Source organism: Oryctolagus cuniculus, chromosome 20, assembly GCF_051225735.1.
Source record: "Oryctolagus cuniculus isolate XC-2025 breed Fujian yellow rabbit chromosome 20, ASM5122573v1, whole genome shotgun sequence".
Classification (NCBI taxonomy): domain Eukaryota; kingdom Metazoa; phylum Chordata; class Mammalia; order Lagomorpha; family Leporidae; genus Oryctolagus; species Oryctolagus cuniculus.
Genome location: NC_142886.1, coordinates 21187758 through 21206861, shown reverse-complemented (window position 1 = coordinate 21206861; position 19104 = coordinate 21187758). Strand labels below are relative to the sequence as shown.

Genomic DNA, 19104 nt, shown 5'->3' with positions numbered 1-19104 from the left:
AAACACAAAACCAAAAACACCGACGGGCTTGAACTCTCTTTTTGCAGGGACCCAGGAAGGGCGGGCTGTGCGCAGTCTCCACCGAGGCGAAGCGTTCTTCGGTTCTTCAGCCTAGGGGCTGGATGGGGGAGCGGCCGCTGATCCATCCCGTTGGACCAGGGCTGAGGCAGGGCCCACAGGGGCGACTCCTCAGGTAGGGCTCTCTCGGGGCTGCGGCCCCCGGCACTTCTCTGCTGGCTTTCACCGGTGCTGCCCCTGACCCATCCACGGAAACAAAGGGAGCGGCCGCTCCTCCCGTCTTTCTCCCAGAGAAGGCTCGGCCTTACCTTTCGGGACCCACCCTGGCCCTCTCACGCACCCAATGAGGCGGGAGCCGCCTCCTGCCCGGGGGTGCCGAGCTCGCCCCGTGCGTAAACGGGCAGGTGCCGGGGACCAATGGGCTGCAGCCGCAGCCGGCCAATAGGAGCGCGCAAGGGGTCGACCTGGGCTGCGAGAACGAGAGCGCCCGCAACAGGGGCGGGGCCGCGAAGGCGCAGGGCCCTGCAGGGCGTCCAGCGCGGCCGCCCCAACCACGGCGAGGGCAACCTGCGCACGGGTCGGCGGCCGCCAATGGGAAGGCGGCTGGCGCTGGGGGGGCGTGCCTGGCGCCTGGAGGCCACGCCCCTCCCCGATCCGCAGGGCTGGGGCGGAGCCAGGCCCGCGTCAGGTGGTCCCGGGCGTGCGGGCGGCGCGGGGGGCGGGGCGCGGCGCGGGGCGCTGAGGGGAGCGGCGGCCGGCTGGCGGCGGCGGGCGCTGGCTGCACTGGCAGGTACCCGCGGCAGAGGTGGCGACGCCGCCCCCGGGGGGCGAGCGGGCAGGCGGGGACGCGGGCCCGCCGCACCCCTAGGCGGCGGTGAGCCTTCGCGCTCGGCGCACTTACCCTCCCGCCGCGCGAGCCCCGGAGCGCCGGCTCTGCCCTCCCCGCCAGCCCGGGCCCTACCTGCGGCCGCCGTCGGGGGAGGGGGTCCCCCCCAGCTCTGCGGAGCCGCATGAACAATAGGCGGCGGCGGCTCCTGCGGGCGGCGGCAGCCCCGCACCCTATGGATCGGCCGCTCCATGGAGCCCTCCAGAGCGCTTCTCGGCTGCCTGGCGAGCGCCGCCGCTGCCACCCCGCCGGGAGAGGACGGCGCGGGGGCCGAGGAGGAGGAGGAAGAGGAGGAGGCGGCGGCGGCCCCTGGGGAGCTGGGCTCGGACGCGCCGCTGCCCTACTGGACGGCGGTGTTCGAGTACGAGGCGGCAGGCGAGGACGAGCTGACCCTGCGGCTGGGCGACGTGGTGGAGGTGCTGTCCAAGGACTCGCAGGTGTCCGGCGACGAGGGCTGGTGGACCGGGCAGCTGAACCAGCGGGTGGGCATCTTCCCCAGCAACTACGTGACCCCGCGCAGCGCCTTCTCCAGCCGCTGCCAGCCCGGCGGCGAGGACCCCAGCTGCTATCCGCCCATTCAGTGTAAGGCGGGGCCGGGGGCCGGGGGCCGGGGGCGGGCCGGGGCCGGGGTGGCGGCCGCGCTGGGCAGCGCCTGCCCGGGTGTGGGCGGGCGGGAGGGCGCGCGCTCGGGCTGCCGTGGCTGAGGCGACCCGGACGCGCCGGAGGCCCTGCCTGGAACCTGGGCTCTGAGCCGCCCATTTCCCAGTCCACAGGACCGGCTGGTGGGCGCCGACCTGACCCCAGCCCCCAGCCCCCAGCCCGGCGGAGCTGTCCTGTCGCCCGTCCCCGCCCCTCACAGCCATTTGCCGGGGTGTGGGGGGTGCCTCCCGCAGAGCTGGGCGGGCTCCCGAGTCCCGGAAGCGAGTGTGGACGCCGGGCTGGAGTGCCTTTGACTTGCCCTGCTGCCTGCGCTGGGTGTCCCAAGTTGTGTCTTCAGGAGTCTCACCGAGGAGGGCTGAGGAGGGGACAGCCTCCGAGTCGCCGCCCCCGAGGCCGGGCGGCGCGCACCGAGACGTTTCCTCCTGTCTCCTCACCCTAGATCCTCGCCTATATTTGGCGCTGGCCAGGTCCCCGGGAGCCCGTGCCCAGGGGTCCTTCGCAGGGCCCTTCTCCCAGAGGCCTGGTTTGCCACCCCGGTAATGAAATTTCCTTTGTTTATTTCAAAGCAGTTACCCAGTCGTGGGAACCCCGTAGTCCGGGACACCAGGTCGTTTTAGCAGCCAGGTGGAAGCTGCCAGTGCAGTTTGCACGGTGTGGATTTGCGAGTGTCTGATTTCTGTGATTATGCATTTATTAGTGCTTATTCCGTTTTTTCTGTACTTTGCATCTTAGTTGACTTTGAAAAAAAATCATCACCAAGGGCCAACTTTAAGCATTTAGTTTGCACATTTCACTTGTAACTGTTCTTTCTGGTCCTGTGACTTGTTTTCACCTGTGCTCTTGTGTTTCTTTACCCTAAGATGTTTTTCAATAGTAGCATTTAACACCAAAATTGTAACACCTTCCTTGTGTTCTGCTCTTTTTCTATCAAGCTGGTGTTCAAACCTGTACTTCCCTTTTGTTATTCTCTACCTTTCATTCGATTTAAAGCTTCATATTTCTATGTTTTGGTCTTTATAATACCTGGAAGAGGCGAAAGACTTTAAATTGTTTCCGGGTACAATGTCTTTTTGGTGTGAGGACTGGTGAGATGAAGGCTAAGGGTCCTGGCGTAACTTTGAAGTAGTGATGAACATGAACTTGGTCATATATTGGAAGAAATATAAATAGCCTTGCATGTTAGAAAAACACAATACAGTTTTTTTTTTTTTTAATGATGTATTTATTTATGTGAAAGGCAGAGTTACAGAGAGAAAGAGAAGGAGATACACAGAGATCTTCCATCCACTAGTTTACTCCCCAAGTGGCCACAATGGCCGGGGATGGGCTAGGCCGAATCCAGGAGCTTCTTCCAGGTTTCCCATGGGGTGCAGGGACCCAAGCACTTGGCCCATCTTCCGCTGCTTTCCTAGGTGCATTACTAAGGAGCTGGATCGGAAGTGGAGCACCCAGGCCCAGGCCTTGAACTTGCACCCCTGAGGGATGCCACCACAGTGCCAGCCCCACCATGTAGTTTTAAACACAAGTCAGAATTTTAGATTCTATATGGGTGAAGTTTTGTGATTTTTTTTTTAAGTTTTATTTATTTGAAAGACAGATTGACAGGGAGAAATGAGCAGGAGAGCAGAATGAGCCAGAGAACGAGAGGTCTTCCATCCACTGGTTCACTCCCCAAATGCCTACAACAGCCAGGCTGGGCTAGGCTGAAGCCAGAAGCCTGCAACTCCACCCAGGTCTCCCATGTGGGTGGCAGGGACCCAAGTACTTGAGTCATCATTTGCTACCTCTCTGGGTGTGTGTTAGCAGGAAGCTGGATAGGAAGTGGAGCTGGGATTCGGATTCAGGCAACTTAATATGGGATGCAGGCATCTCAAGAGATGGTTTAAACACCGTGCCACATGTCCACTCATAATTTTATTTTTTAAATATTTATTTATTTGATAGGTAGAATTACAGACTGAGAAGGAGAGGAGACAGAGAGAAAGGCCTTCCTTCCACTGGTTCACTCCCCAAATGGCTGCAGCGACCAAAGCTGTGCCAATCCGAATCAGGAGCCAGGAGCTTCTTCTGGGTCTCCCACAAGTGTGCGGGGGCCCAAGCACTTGGGCCATCTTCTGTTGCTTTCCCAGGCCATAGCAGCGAGCTGGATCAGAAGTGGAGCAGCCGGGACTAGAACTGGTGCCCATATGGGATGCCAATGCCACAGGTGGAGGATTAATCTGTGCCACAGTGCTGGCCCCATAATTTTATTTTTAAGGACAGCTAATGTCAGAGTAGGAGAGTTATGTGAGGTTCATGAGCATGGTCTCCGTAGTACCCTGAGCCCCGGCTGTCAAGGCAGTCAGGAGTGAATGCTGGGTGATGTAGGCGAGAGCAGTCTATCCACAGAGAGCAAGACAGGTCAGGCTGTGCTACCCTAGAAGGTCCTTCTCTGTTGGGAGACTATGATTTATCTTTTTTGTAACAAAAGTTGCCATGGATTAAATGCATTCCAGATGATGAAGAAACAGGGAGTACCTTGTGCTTATTTAGAGAATTGACTTGAGGACATGACATTTGAAACTCCTGGTTGGGTTTTTTACTTGACCCTACCAGGAGTTCTGATCTTGATTAGAATTCTTCTTCTTCTTCTTCTTCTTCTTTATTTTTTTTTGTAAATGTTTTATTTATTTATTTTGAAAGGTAGAGTTACAGACAGAGAGAGGGAGAGGCAGAGAGGTCTTCCATCTGCTGGTTCACCCCCCAAATGGCCACAGTGGTCGAAGCTGGGCTGATCTGAAGCCAGGAGCCTGGAGCTTCTTCTGGGCCTCTCACATGGGTGCAGGGACCCAAGCACTCAGGCCATCTTCTGCTTTCCCAGGCCATAGCAGAGAGCTGGATCAGAAGTGGAGCAGCTGGGACTAGAACTGGTGCCCATATGGGATGCTTGTGCCACAGGCAGAAGCTTTACCCACTATGCCACAGAGGTAGCCCTTAGAATTATTCTTGATAATTCAGAAAATTTCATTCCAGTCAAAAACTTAATTATTGAGTAGTGAATGATGGATACTGTGTTAAGTACCAGGGGAGACAGAAGTGATCAGGAGGTGCTTATAAGTCACATGAGGGGGATTGGGTTGTAAATATTTCATTGTAGTGATTTTTTTAAAGATTTTTTTATTTATTTGAAAGTCAGAGTTACACAGAGAGAGGAGAGGCAGAGGGAGAGGGAGAGGGAGAAGGGGAGAGAGAGAAAGAGAGAGGTCTTCCATCTGCTGGTTCACTCTCCAGTTGGCTGCAATGGCCAGAGCTGTGCTGATCCAAAGCCAGGAGCCAGGAGCTTCTTCCAGGTCTTCCACGTGGGTACAGGGGTCCAAGCACTTGGGCCATCCTCTACTGCTTTCCCAGGCCATTGCAGAGAGCTGGATTGGAAGTGGAGCAGCCGGGTCTTGAACCGGCACCCATATGGGATGCTGGCACTTCAGGCCAGGGCGTTAACCTGCTGCGCTCATTGTAGTGATTTGATAAAGATGTACCTGGGTAATTGCTGACAGGTGCATTTCTGATTTCTGCTCTGTGTCCACCAGATCAGTTCAGTTAGTGTCAGCCGGAGAATAAAGGTGATTGACAGACACACTTGTCTCCAGAGACTCAGAACAGAATGGAGCCTCTGACACTTCTTCGCCAGGGTTCCTTTAACTTCCCCTCTGGGGCATATACCGTAACATTACATTCTGAACTGCAAGTAGAAGTGAGTCTGGCAGAAACGTTCAGTGTTGATTTTAGATGATTGCTTTTTCAGGTGACAATATTATTTCAAACTTTAACTAAAAGAGACAGGGGAAGTTACTAAATCTTAGGACAGAGAATTTACTGTGATACTGTAAACCATCTTAGATTTAGATAGTGCTTTTCTCCCTCCTACATAGGTCATTGGAGTTTGGCTCTTCATAAGTGACAAATAGAGGTAACCAGGAGCTCATTCATCTTTGTTTTAGCAAAAGCTGAAAAATGTACAGATGTAAATGTGTCATCTTGGAAGACATCATTCTAGGTCTTACAAGAAGTTTCTCTTACGAGACAGTTGTTTCTGTTTCCAAACAAGGCATCCGTTAAGGTTATTAATTTATGCTTCTTTTTTCTACACCCACTAGCAATGTAAGGATGTATTTCCTGATGTATTTAAGACTTTTACATGAGTGAGGTGTGTGTGCCATTCACTTTCCCAGAACCTGTCAGAATGTGTCTGTAAGTTGTTTTCAAGGGAGGAGTTACGTCCTGACTCCAAAAACGAAACAAAGAAGGTTTTGTTCCTGATATTCCTGGAAATATCCTTCTGCAGAAACTGAAAAATGTGCTGAATGCAACTTGACCTGATTCTTACTTAAAACCAGGTCTTCACTGGAGCAGGGATTGAAAGGAGAGGCCCATATGCCTTCTGCTGCAGCTGGAGGTCTTGTCCAAAGGGGCTGCCTGGTCGGGAACAGGAAAAGGGGCCCATCTTCCCCAGCCCCTGGGGTCTGTCTGGTTTCTGTTTGGAAACTGTATTCTGTATTGCACTTGAAGGCTGGTCTTAATACTTCCTTAACTAAATAGCAGGATCCAGATGCGATGTTCTTCCAAAGAGAGCTTACTGCTTTCCACAGAGATTTTCTGTCCTCTCTGAAGTGCAGTCCGAGGAGCTGTCCTTTCAGCACTGTGGTTCTGAATCTTATCTTTTTTAAGCTCCATGTATTTCAGTACTTCACTCCTTCTGTATGTCTACAATTGTGTTTCAGGCCAGAGGAAAAAGGGAGCATACAAGAGAAAGCACAACAGGTAGTCCCCTTAAGGAGAATTCATATTCTTAGCCGAGGACATAACAAATACAGATTTGTTAAATAGACACATATGCTGTCATCAGTGTAAAAGCTGGTAGAAAAAAAAATGCATGTTCCTTCCCTTCAAAGAGAGTCTTAATTTTTTTTCCTGTTTTTTTTTTTTTTTTCTTCCTATTTGAAAGGCAGAGAGAGAGATCTATTTACTCTTCATCAAGTGCCCATAATAGTTAGACTGGGCTAGGTCAAAGCCAGGAGCTGGGAATTCAGTCCAGGTCTCCCCTCTGGGTAGTGGGAGCCACATACTTGAGCCTTCAGCTGCTGCTTCTCTGGGTGTGCATTAGCAGGAAGCTGGAAGGGAGAACAGAGCCGTGACTGGAAGCCAAGCACTGTGATATGGGACGTGGGTGTTACAAGTGACATCTTAACCACTATGCGAAATGCTTGCCCTCCCCCCACCCCGAAGGAGACTTTTAACAGAATATATATTTCTCCAAAATGGTTTCTGGTCTCCGTAACATAGACAGAGTTTTTTCATGCATGTGGATGACATCATGTAAAAATTAGTGATCAGTCAGGATTCATTTTAGGACTGAGGAACACTTAGCTATTTTAAGCAGGAAAGGGACTGAGCCTGGGAAATTGGTGCTTCTGGAGTCGCTGGAGGGTCTGGGAGAGGAGATTGTCTGTTGGCCCCATGGGAACGACTCCTGGGACGTGGCAGTCCTGGCCCACCTGTCGAGCTGCCACCTCTCTCATCTGGGAGATGCGGAATCAGGAGCTGCTGTGGAAGCTGTTGTATTCTAGAAGGACTTGTTGCAGCTGCAGTTCAGAGACTGGCCGTGAAGTATCCTCAGGGCCAGTGATTGGATACTCACTTGCTGTTGCAGGAAAACCCACCTGCGGCCAGGCTTGCCAAGAGAGGCAGCAGGGTCTCTCTTCTGCCTTACAGATCTTATGTCTCTGGTTTGCAGAACTAAATTTGCATCCAGCACTCTAGCTATAAGGGAGTATGGAGAGTGCAGTGTTTGGCTTCCTGCCCTCTGTCATGCTGAAAGACTTGCTAGAAGGTTTTGGAATGGATCTGATGACTGGCCTGCAGTGTCTGTCACACCATCTACTCTTCAGGAGGACTCCCAGTGACCTCCAATTGGAACTTTTGGGGGCCCAGATGGGCTCTTTGTTGTGTACTTAAAGACAGTCCACCAACTTTTCCTAGGAGTTGCTCTGTGCAGACTGCTAGTTGCATTCCAAAATACAAATGAAAGAATCAAAGTACTATAATTAAGCAAGAACAGATTTTTTAACACTACCAGCATCTGAGTGGAGAATGCGGGCGTCACAGGGTTGGCTAAGAAAGGAAAGGAACAGCCAGCAGTGGGCAGCTCCTCTTTTGGTCTTGCCAAAAGTTCAGACATATATTTTTGTTTTCTTAGTTTTTTATTAAAGTGTGATTATGCTCTGCATTTGTTTCAGAAAGTCCAATTCATATGTCTCTGTCTTTGGAGATCTGGATGTGATTTATTTCCTACTGAGGTAGATTTTTTTAAATGAAGATTTATTTATATTTATTATAAAGATAGAGTTACAGAGAGAGGGAGAGACAGAAAAAGATGGGGAGGGGGGAGAGAACTCTTCCAGGCACTGGTTAACTCACTCCCCAAATGGCTGCAACAGCCTGGGCTGGGCCAGTTGAAGCCAGGAGCCTGCAACTCCATCTGGGTCTCCCATGTGCATGGCAGGGGTCCAAGTAAGTACTTGGTTGGGCCCTCTTCTGCTGCTTCCTCAGGTACATAAGTAGGAAGGTGGATTGGAAGAAGAGCAGCCAGGACTTGAACTGGTGATCATGGGAGATGCTTCCATTGCAAGCAGCAGCTTAATCCTCTGTACCACAATGCTGGCTGGCCCTGGAGATACACTTTTTTTTTTTTTTTTACTTTACTTCAGAATAAAAAGGTAAGATTATTTTGATGAAAACATTTTTTGAAATTCTTGCATATTTTTTGCATAATATTAATCTTTCACGAACTTAAAAAATTATTTATTTGGGAGGCAGAGACACACAGAGACAGCTCTCAAATACTGCCCCTGAGTCCATACATTGACCCTGCCTAGGCTATACTGTAGCCAGGAACTAAATCCAGGTCTGCCACCTTGGTGTCGGGGACTCAATCACTTGAAGCATCACTGCTGTACCCAGGGTGTGCATTAGCAGGAAACGAGTCAGGAGCCAGCACTGGGAATCAACCCCAGGTACTTGGATATGGGGTATGGACATCAAATTCCCTATAAACGCCCAGCCTTCTTATGAACTTTTTGAAGACCCTTGTACGCATGATTTTTTTTAAGGAGAAGAGTTTATTGGGGGAACCCGACAGACTTGAGGGAAGAGGCGAAGAGGGAAAGGAGGGAGAAGGAGAGCGTAAGAGAGAGACAGAAAGAGACAGAGACAGAGATCAGGAGATGGAGATAAAGAGAGCGAGCCACATGTTTAGGAACAGGCCCTTTTAAAACTTTGACGGGGGATGGGCAGGCAGTAGGAGCAGTGAATCCCATTAGGATGGGCATGGGGCTGACACTGTTAGTTGGGCCATGTGGTCACCTGGCTTCCAGCAGGGGCTAGAGCCTAGGATGGTGTCAGGGTGTGGATCGCACCATAGATAAGTCTGCGACATTGTACTAACATTCCCCCCTTTTGTTTTTTATAAAGCAAGAGTTTTATGTGATTACATTAGTCCCAAAAGTCCAGGAGGGATAGAGGGGTGATGATCTGTCTTTAGAGCTACTTCCTGCTGACATGGAGCGATGAGGTACTCTTTGTTGGCAAGGGGCGATGTCTCAAGGTGCTGTCTCCTGGATAAGGAACCAAGTATATCCCTGTAGCAGCATTTGGTTCACCGCCTGGTTGCTGAAGACCTTGGTTCATTCCTTATTAACTCCTGTAAACACTTAAGCAGACACGGTAGTATAAAAGACAGTATGAGAATAGCAACCAATGATCCTAAGAGTGGCATTAACCAAGAAATGAAAGGATTTCATAGAGGAGAGGAAATGAGGAGGGTCTCTGGACCCTTGTGAAGACTTTGATGGACGTGGTTTAAAGCTGATCCCAACCAAGTCCAGGAGAAAGGCCACTCTGCTTTTGCAGGTAGAGGAGTTTGTAGAGAAATTCTGAATAATCATACAATATTAAGTGGGGGAAAGGATCACTAATACACACAGGTCGGGAGTAGAACCATTGATGTAAGAGTAGAGGCTATGATTACAAAGGAATGAGGCCCCAAGTGGGCTAGACAGGGTCTAGAACAAAGGACAGATTCATTACTAGAGGACCTAAAAAGGATGCTAAGCCACAACAAAGTTTTCTGATTGAGAGGCAAATAGAAACTGACAGAAGGAGCTGCATGATTTCAAAACATGTTTTTGCACCAAAATAAACTTGCCTTGTAGTTCTATTTTTTGCAAACTTTTTGAAGTACCCTTAAATTTTGTTCATCAGCTGGTCACCTTCTAAGTGTTTGATCTGGTGAGTGCAGTGGTGAATGGGGCAGACAGAACCTCTGCCCTGTGGATATTGTGACCAAGCCAGGGGGACAGGCATTGAACTGGCAGTTAAGTAATTAGGACCTTGATGAGCCTCGCAGAATGGAGACAGTGATGGAAGTGTTTGATCGGGAGCTTGACCTCATTTGGTCTGGGGTTAGGAGAAGTTCCTATATGAAGTTGACATTTGAGTCTTGAGGAGTGAGCATCAGTTAGTCAGGCAAAGACCGCGGAGACTGAGGAGATGTCAAAAAACAAAACCAAACAAAAAAACCCCAGAGTTTCATGAGAGAAACATAAAATAGCACTTGGCTCTCTGAGCACTAAATGGCATAGCTAGCTAGCCCAAGATTTCTCATCGCTGGCAGCTGTTAGTATCTCTCCATGCAACACAGCTGCAGATACAGTCTAGGGACTCACGGTCACTCTCTGGATTGGCTGATGCCGAGAACTTGGGGGATTGAACGAGGGCACAGAGGTATCTGTTTTGAGGGTCCTTTCCCATGGATCTCAGCTACCAGGTCCTGGTGAACTGGGTGCTGGAAGTCTCCCGAGCAGACCCAGTGCCTCCTGCATTCACTGCTGCTGTGGGTCAGTGTGCTTGGGCTATTTCAGTGACCTTGTTAGTGATGCCTTTTGCTGAAGGTTGTCTGCCAGGCTGTGTTCTATGAGAGCACGTCTAAAAGCTCATGGGAAATGGAATGACACAATTCTTTTGCTGCAAAAAAAATTGAAATCCATGCATACAGAGAGTCTTCAAAAAGTTTATGAAGTCTATATTATGAAAAAAACTATGCATAGATTTCAAAATATATTTGTACAAAAAATAAACTTAGGTTTTAATTTTATTTTTTTTCCCAGGGACCCTTTGAAGTTCTTGTCCAGGATTTCTACCATCAGTCTTCTTTTTAAGTTGTTGGTCTAACAACACTGCTCTTCGGAAACATGCATGGCTTCTGCTGTTTACAGTGTGAAGTTTAAGCCCCTTAAAATGGCTTTAAAAACATCTCACCATCTGGTGACCCCAAGCAAAGCTATGCGCCTTTCGTGCTGTCCTTGTGCGTGTAATCCGGCTGCACCAGACGCCCTGCACTCTCACACCTGGGTGCACAGTCTTGTCTTTCTGCACCCTGGTCTCCTCCATTGCCCTGTGCAACTCTTCCCACTCATTCATCAGATCCCAGACTCCTTTGCCTGTTCCCCGGCTCCATCCCCATCCTGTGTGGTAGTCAGTGATTTTCCTAAGCCTCTGATCACCTTCTGCAGAACCTCTTCTCCCCCTGTGTTGTGGTTGTTGGGTTTCTGCCCTGGGCCTTGGGTCGTGTGCATCTCAGCAGCAAGTGCAGAGTGAAGCTGAGTAGGACCCTCAAAGATTTCCCCAGTGTTTCTGTTGGTTAAAACGCTTGGCTTTGGAACAGGATTCTGCCTAACTTTCTAAGTGGGATTTATTTAATTTCTTTAAGCATTTATTTATTTGAGAGACAGAGTTACAGAGAGAAAGAGAAAAGGAGAGAGAGTGAGAGGGAGAGAGAGATTCTTCCATTCTCTGGTTCACTTTTCAAGTGGCAGCAATGGCCAAGACTGAGCTAGGCTGAGCCAGGAGCTTCTGCCACGTGGATGGCAGAGGCCCAAGTGCTTGGGCCATCCTCCACTGCTTTCCCAAGTGCATTAGCAGGGAGCTGGATTGGAAGTGGAGCAGCTGGGATGTGAACTGGTGCTCATTATTAAATACCCACTATGTGCTAGTCAACTAGGCATAATGTGAAAGAAAGCAAATTAGTTGTGTGGTTCCTGCCCTGATGGAGCTGGTCTTCCAGTGGGGGGAGACAGAAAAGTCCAGTGAACAGATGGATGCTTGACTGGCATTTCCAGGATGTCTCTGACCTGTGCCTTTTGTCTTCTCTCCCCAGTGTTAGAGATTGATTTTGCGGAGCTAACCCTGGAAGAGATCATCGGCATTGGGGGTTTCGGAAAGGTCTACCGTGCCTTCTGGATAGGGGATGAGGTTGCCGTGAAAGCCGCCCGCCACGACCCCGATGAAGACATCAGCCAGACCATAGAGAATGTTCGCCAGGAGGCCAAGCTCTTCGCCATGCTGAAGCACCCCAACATCATTGCCCTCAGGGGGGTGTGTCTGAAGGAACCCAACCTCTGCTTGGTGATGGAGTTTGCCCGGGGAGGGCCCTTGAATAGAGTGTTATCTGGGAAAAGGATTCCCCCGGACATCCTGGTGAATTGGGCCGTGCAGATTGCCAGAGGCATGAACTACTTACACGATGAGGCGATTGTTCCCATCATCCACCGAGACCTTAAGTCCAGCAACAGTGAGTATGAGGAGGTGGGGTTGGGAGGGTAAGGGCACCTGCAGACTCGGCCCATGGCTTTAGTAGGAGTGGATTCCTGGTTGAGCCTTGGGTGCAGGGAACTCCTTGCTCAGTAGTCCCTCCCAGGTGGGCATTTGGCCTAGTGGTTAAGTTGCCAAATAAGACCCTTGCCACCCACATCTGTGTGCCTGGGTTTGATACCCATATCCTTCGCCTGCCTCCAGCATCCTGCTAATGCAGACCCTAGAAGCAGCAGTGATGACTCAAGTGTTTGGGTTCCTGCCGCCCACGTGGGAGACCTCGATTGACTCTCAGCTCAGTCCAGCTGTAGCTGTAATGGGCATTTGAGGAGTGAACAACAGATAGGGGCGTTCTCTCTTTTAATTTGTCTCACTGTGTCTCGCAATTCTTCTCTATTTAGCTGTCTTTTTTCTCTCTGCCTTTCAAATAAATAAAAAGTAAAACAAAACAAAATAAAACAAAGCATTCCATCCTTGAGTTGAGATGTAGGAGAGATAAGAGTCAAGAAAAATAGGTTTAAGAGGAGAAGGATGGGGCACCTGGGGGTTTGGGATAATTCTAAGCTCATGATAGCGAGCAGACTTGGTAATGTGTGATTCTGATGTGCTGTGCAAAAATATATAGATTTATTTTTCCATGTGAGGGAAGCGTGCATGTAATCAGAAAAGGCATTTTCCTTTTTGTGGAACAAATAGGCAGAGCAAACCTAGGCCACTGTGTTGGAATTTCTGCCTCAGCACCTCAATTTGAGGTGTCCACTAGAGGCAGGACTGTAGGGAGGCATGTTGCATAAACCATGAGTCCGTTCAGGTGGCACTGTCAGCTTGGAGAGTATGGCCTGGCTGGTGGTGTCACAGACCTCATAGCCCAGGGCTGGTATTAATTGCCGTAAGGGAGGTGAGGAGTAACTGTTTATTAAACATGCAGAATCCATAAACTGGACTGTGAAGCAGGGGTTAGAAATAATTAGATGGTGAGCTGCTGGAAACTTCAGCCGCCTCCTTGGCTGAATCTGCAGGAGCCAGGCCTGAGCTGCCTTGGCATGGAAGTTCGCGCTTGCGCTCTCTGCATCCTTCGGGAGAGAGGATGCAACTGCCTGAAACCACCTGGCGTCAGGCCTCGTGGGGAGGGAACTGAGCTGAAGACTCCGGGGGCTGCACGCGCCCCAGGATTTTGCCTTCCCTGCATCTTTCATCTTTGAGCCCAGAAATCCCTCATACTTTGTTTTATTCTGAACTGTTCCATGTGTAGCTTCTTCTTCTGTTGGTACTATGGTGGATCTGCTTACTTTTTTTTAAGATTTGTTTATTTATTTAAAAGACACAGTTACAGAGAAAGGTAGAGCCAGAAAGAGAGAAAGAGAGAGGTCTTCCATCGCTGGTTCACTCCACAAATGACTGCAATGGCCAGAGCTGAGCTGATCCGAAGCCAGTAGCCAGGAGCTTCTTCTGGGTCTCCCACATGGGTGCAGGGGCCCAAGGACTTGGGCCATTTTTCACTGCTCTCCCAGGCCATAGCAGAGAGCTGGATTGGAAGTGGAGCAGCCCAGCACTCAAACCAGCACCCATATGGGATGCCAGCACTGTAGGCCAGGGCTTTAACCTGCTGCACAACAGTGCAGCCCCAGTCTGCTTACCTTTAAAAATACACTTTAAAATTATGTAAATGGTAAGTGCTTGTGAAAAAATTAGAAAATACAAATAAAAAGACAAGAAGGTTAACCTGTGATTTTTGCTTTAGAGAGAACAACTGTTAGATTTAGCATATCTTCCTAGACATTTATAAATTTATTTATTTAATTTTGTTTGAAAGGCAGAGAGACAGAGACAGACTGGTGGACTGAACTGCCCACTGGTTCACTCCCCAAATGTCTGCAACAGCCAGGTCTGGACTAGGCCAGATCCCGGAGCCTGGAACTCAGTCCAGGTCTCCCATGTGGGTGACAGAGACTCAAGTATTTGGGCTATCACTACTGCTTCCCAGGATTCACATTAAATGTAGGAAGCCGGGTTGGAAGCAGAGCTGGGACTTGAACCCAGGTGTTCCGATATGGAATGCAATCATCTTACCCGCTGCATCAAGACTGCTCCCTTTCCAGACATTTTTAAAGCATGGTTCTACTTTCCAATTTACTTTAAAATAGCCTTTGTTACCTGTATCTCTTCTACCTATGTATTCCTCCCTCTTAGTAATGGAATAGATACTCTGCAAGAATATGGACTATCAGAGATCAGTTGAAGATGTGTGCCTGTGAAGGATTTAAGTTACACGAATAAAATGCTTTCTGGTTTCCCTTTGCCATGATCCTGTCTCGGTTCACATGGTTATGCTCATCCTGCCTCCGAAATTCAGTTCTTTGAATAATTTAGAGCTGTTGGTGATCACTTTTCCAAGTAATTTATACCTCCAAATTGCTTTGGATGAGGCAGTAAGAAGCAGCAGATGTGTTGGTAGCACATGTGATGTAGGAGCTGAGTTTTCTTTATTTTTTCCCTTACATCCTTATCATGCTGAGAGAACAAGCCACAGTGCTGTAATGTTAAGTAACCAAGCCCTGGCTTAAGATAATAGAACCATGACAGTTTCGATGTCCTTGATGAAGTTTTAAAAGTTAGTATAATTTCAAGCTATGTATTCAAGTTTTTACCTTTTAGGGGATTTGTGTCGGGGACTCTAGGCTCTTGTGAAGGAAAAGCTACCTTGTCACAGTCCTGCTGTTTACAGGAGAGGGCGGGAGACCTGAATGCCATTCTCTTTCCCTTTTTCTAGTCTTTTGTTTGTCCTTAAGTGGGATTGGTGGTGGTTGTTGTTGTTGTTTTTAAAGATTTATTTATTTATTTGGAAGGCAGAGTTACAGAGGGGCAGATGCAGAGGCAGAGAAAGAGATCTTCTATCTGCTGGTTCATTCCCCAAATGTTCGCAATGCCCAGAGCTGGGCCGATCCGAACCTAGGAGCCAGGAGGTTCCTCTGGGTCTCCCACGCAGGTGCAGGGTCCCAAGGACTTGAGCCATCTTCCACTGCTTTCCCAGGCCATAGCAGAGAGCTGGATTAGAAGTGGAGCAGCCAGGTCTTGAACCGGTGCCCATATAAGATGCCAGCACTACAGGCGGTGGCTTTACCTACTAACTACAGTACTGGCCCTATTATTATTATTATTATTAAGTAGAGAGAGCACCTGAGCATGTGAGAGGGCCTCCATCTTTTGGTTTACTCCTCAAAGGCCTGCAGTGGCCCAGGATGGGCCAGGGTCCAAGCTAGGAGACAGGAACTGAATCCAGGACTCCCATGGGGATGGTGGGAAGCCAATTACTTGAGAAGTCATTGGGAAGCTCAAGTCAGGAGCCAGAGTTGGGACTCACAGCCAGGTTCTCTGGTGTGGAATGTGGGCATCTTGACTGCTAGGCTGAATGCTCGCCCACTACACTGGCTGTTGGAAGCTGAGGCAGAGCCTCAGGTACTGTGTGTTGCAGCAGGGTTCGGACTCCCGCACCGGGCAGTTCTTTAAGGACCTTGTCAAGACAGTCGATGCCCAGAGGTGTGCAGGGTCATTGGCTTGCAGTTTGGTGCTGATGTTGAGGCCTGTTGTGAGTGAGTTGGGGGACTCCTTGACATTTGTCTCTGAGTGGATGTTGGCCTGGGGTTGTGTACATCTAGTGTGAGCCTTAATGACTCCATGGTTGTTATCCCAATGCAGATCATTTTAGAATTGTTACGTCTGTCCTTTTCTATTGCCTCTAGTTTGGGAGTCATAACTTCTTTGTGTTTTATAGACATGAGGATCCTGGTCTGTTGGCATTGGGTTTTTGATTTTTATTTATGTAAAAGGCAGAAAGAGACAGAGATGTCTCATCTTCTCATTCACTCTCCAGTTGCTCACGGCAGCTGGGGCTGCGCAGTGCTGAAGCCAGGAGCCTGAAACTCCATCCCGGTCTCCTAAATGGGTGGCAGGGACTCGGCTACATGAGCCATTACCTGCTGCCTCCCAGTTTGGAATTGGGACTCAAACCCAGGTACTCCAATCTGGGGTGAGGTGTCTCAAACAGCATCTTCACCAGTACACCAAATGAACCCTTCCCTTGGTTTTTCTTACTGATTGCAGAGAGTTGAATTTTGGTTATTGTCCTGTGAGGGCAGAATACTAGGAATTATGTGTGTTAGTTGACGTTAAATCAGTAGAGAAAGAGTGTATGTATTTGAGGGTTGTCTGTGGGAAAGAGAAGGTAGTTGGTGATAAACTTGCCACTGTTAAAAAGGTTTAGTAGGCTGACGCTGCGACTCACTTGGCTAATCCTCTGCCTGCGGCGCCGGCATCCCGGGTTCTAGTCCCGGTTGGGGCGCTGGATTTTGTCCTGGTTGTTCCCCTTCCAGTCCAGCTCTCTGCTGTGGCCCGGGAAGGCAGTGGAGGATGGCCCAAGTGCTTGGGCCCTGCACCCCATGGGAGACCAGGAGGAAGCGCCAGGCTCCTGGCTTCAGATTGGCGTAGCGTGCCAGCCGTAGTGGCCATTTTGGGGGTGAACCAACGGAAGGAAGACCTTTCTCTCTGTCTCTCTCTCTCTAACTCTGCCTGTCAAAAAAAAAAAAAAGTCCAGTAAATAGTGAATTTATTAAAGAGCCTTATGCTGGTCACCTTCTTGAAAAAGTCACTTACTGTTTACTGAGAATAAAATGTGTTTAGCATATGGTATCCTGTGTCCATAAATAATGTGCATTGGGTTTAGATTTGACTGCACGTAATGTAAATGACAAAACAGAGTAACTGGCTAGCACAAAGGACACATTTGTCTTTGAAAAGCCTGGAGAACTTAGGGCAGGCCCACAGCACCCAGGTTCTGTTTTACTCCAGTATCCTATCGGCAGCCTCCTCATGGTCACCTTGCTGTCCAAGATGGCTGCTAGAGGACCAGTTATTTCATTCAGATCCCTTGACTGCAGGAGGAAGAAAAGCAGAGGCACAGAAAAGGTGCCCTTTGTGGCTGAGTGAGCGTCCATTGACTGCTCAGCGGCTCTGCACATCCTCCCGCCTTCACTGGCCAGAATGTAGCCACAGAGCCAGGGCTGACTGCAGAGGAGGCTGGTGGGCAGCGAGCCCAGCTCTGAACAGGGGTTCATTAGTGAACACAGCTGCTGGGGGCAGTTGCTTCCGGTCACGCATAGGTTTTTTTTTTTTTAAAGAGGCGGAGAGAGAATGAGAATGAATGAGAGTGCTCCCATCTACTGGTTCACTCCCTCTGTGCCGCCTGTAACAGCCAGGGCTAAGCTATGAGCTGGGAGTGCAACCCATTCGCCCTACGTGGGTCGCGGGGACTCAGCCACTGAGCCATTACTGCTGGCTCTCAGCATCCACATCAGCAAGAAGTTGGAATTGGAAGCAGAGCTGGGACTCAAACCCAGGCGCTCTGATATGGGATGCAGGCATCTCACCTGTTCCACTGAGCGCCTGTCCTGTGCCTTGGCGTTTTAATGCGGGGCGTGTGTTGGGAAGAGCTCCCTCCAGCCAGACAGGTTCAGTCAGGCCCTGGCATACGTGGTTCAGACCCCTGATTTAACTAATGGTTTGTATTGCTTTACCACATCGCATCATTAACCTAAACGTTGCATCTGAAAACTACTTGTGGAAAACCTCTCTCTATAAAGGGGTTTGTGTGTCGCTCCATCAGGTCGGGGAGATCCAGTTAACTTGCTGGTTAGCAAAGACGTTGGCAAAGGACGGGCTTCCAGTGTGAAGATGGGTTCTGTGGGTAGGTCAGCGTTGTTCAGGTAGGAGGTGGTATGACGTGAAGTCGTTTAAGAGTGCCCATCAAAGCTAAATTAGCGCAACTGAGGTACAAGTTTAGTGCCTCTCATCTGAAACCTGAAGTTTTTTCAGCCTGACGTGACCTCAGAAGTTTTCGGATTTTGGAGCATTTCAGATTTTGGGATTAGTGATGCTCAACCAGGAGAGCCCATGTAACTATTCTGAAACTGCAAACACTCTGAAACCTGAAAAGTTGCCGGCCCCAAGATTTTTTTTTTTTGACAGGCAGAGTGGACAGTGAGAGAGAGAGACAGAGAGAAAGGTCTTCCTTTGCCGTTGGTTCACCCAACAATGGCCGCTGCGGCCGGTTCACCGCGTGATCCGAAGGCAGGAGCCAGGTACTTATCCTGGTCTCCCATGGGGTGCAGGGCCCAAGCACTTGGGCCATCCTCCACTGCACTCCCAGGCCACAGCAGAGAGCTGGCCTGGAAGAGGAGCAACCGGGACAGAAACCGGCGCCCCAACCGGCTCTAGAACCCGCGTTGCCAGCACCGCAGGCGGAGGATTAGCCTAGTGAGCTGCGACGCCGGCCCCCAAGAATTTTGGATGAGATATTCAACCCGTAATATGTGAAAGTCATGGAGAATGTAGAATTAGCTGAAGTGAAGACAGTGTTATTATTTGTATTTTATTTCTTTGTTTTTAAAGATTTATTTATTTTGAAAGTCAAAGTTATGGAGAGAGAGGGAAAGAGAGGGATCTTCTCTCTGCTGGTTCACTCCCCAGGTGGTCACAGTGGCCAGGCCCAGGCCAGCCTGAAACCAAGAGCCAGGAACTTCTTTAGGTAGGGTCTCCCCTGTGGGTGCAGAGGCCCAAGAGCTTGGGTCTTCTGCTGCATTTCCAAGCCATTAGCAGGGAGCTAGATTGGAAGTGGAGCACCTGGGACACAAACTGGCATCCATATTGGATGCCGGTGTTGAAGATAGCAGCTTTACCTACTGTGTCACAGCGCCTGCCCTGTTATTTTTAATAACTTCTTCTTTTTTTTTTTTTTTAAGATTTATTTGTTTACTTGAGACACAGAGTTACAGACAGAGAGAGGAGAGACAGAGAGGGAGGTC

General features: G+C 49.6%; 1 protein-coding gene across 2 annotated transcripts in view; it reads left to right on the top strand.

Annotated features, from left to right (window-relative positions):
* Positions 1-703: 703 nt before the first annotated feature.
* MAP3K9 (mitogen-activated protein kinase kinase kinase 9) overlaps positions 704-19104 on the top strand; it is a 91625-nt gene continuing 73224 nt past the window's right edge. Inside the window, exons 1-2 of one of the 2 annotated variants that reach the window (XM_070065169.2) lie at positions 704-1486; positions 11814-12227. In XM_070065169.2, the coding sequence (XP_069921270.2) occupies positions 1096-1486; positions 11814-12227 (805 nt within the window). In that variant the 5' untranslated portion in view covers positions 704-1095. The remainder of the gene's footprint in view (positions 1487-11813; positions 12228-19104) is intronic. The other variant, XM_070065170.2, reaches the window with a different exon arrangement.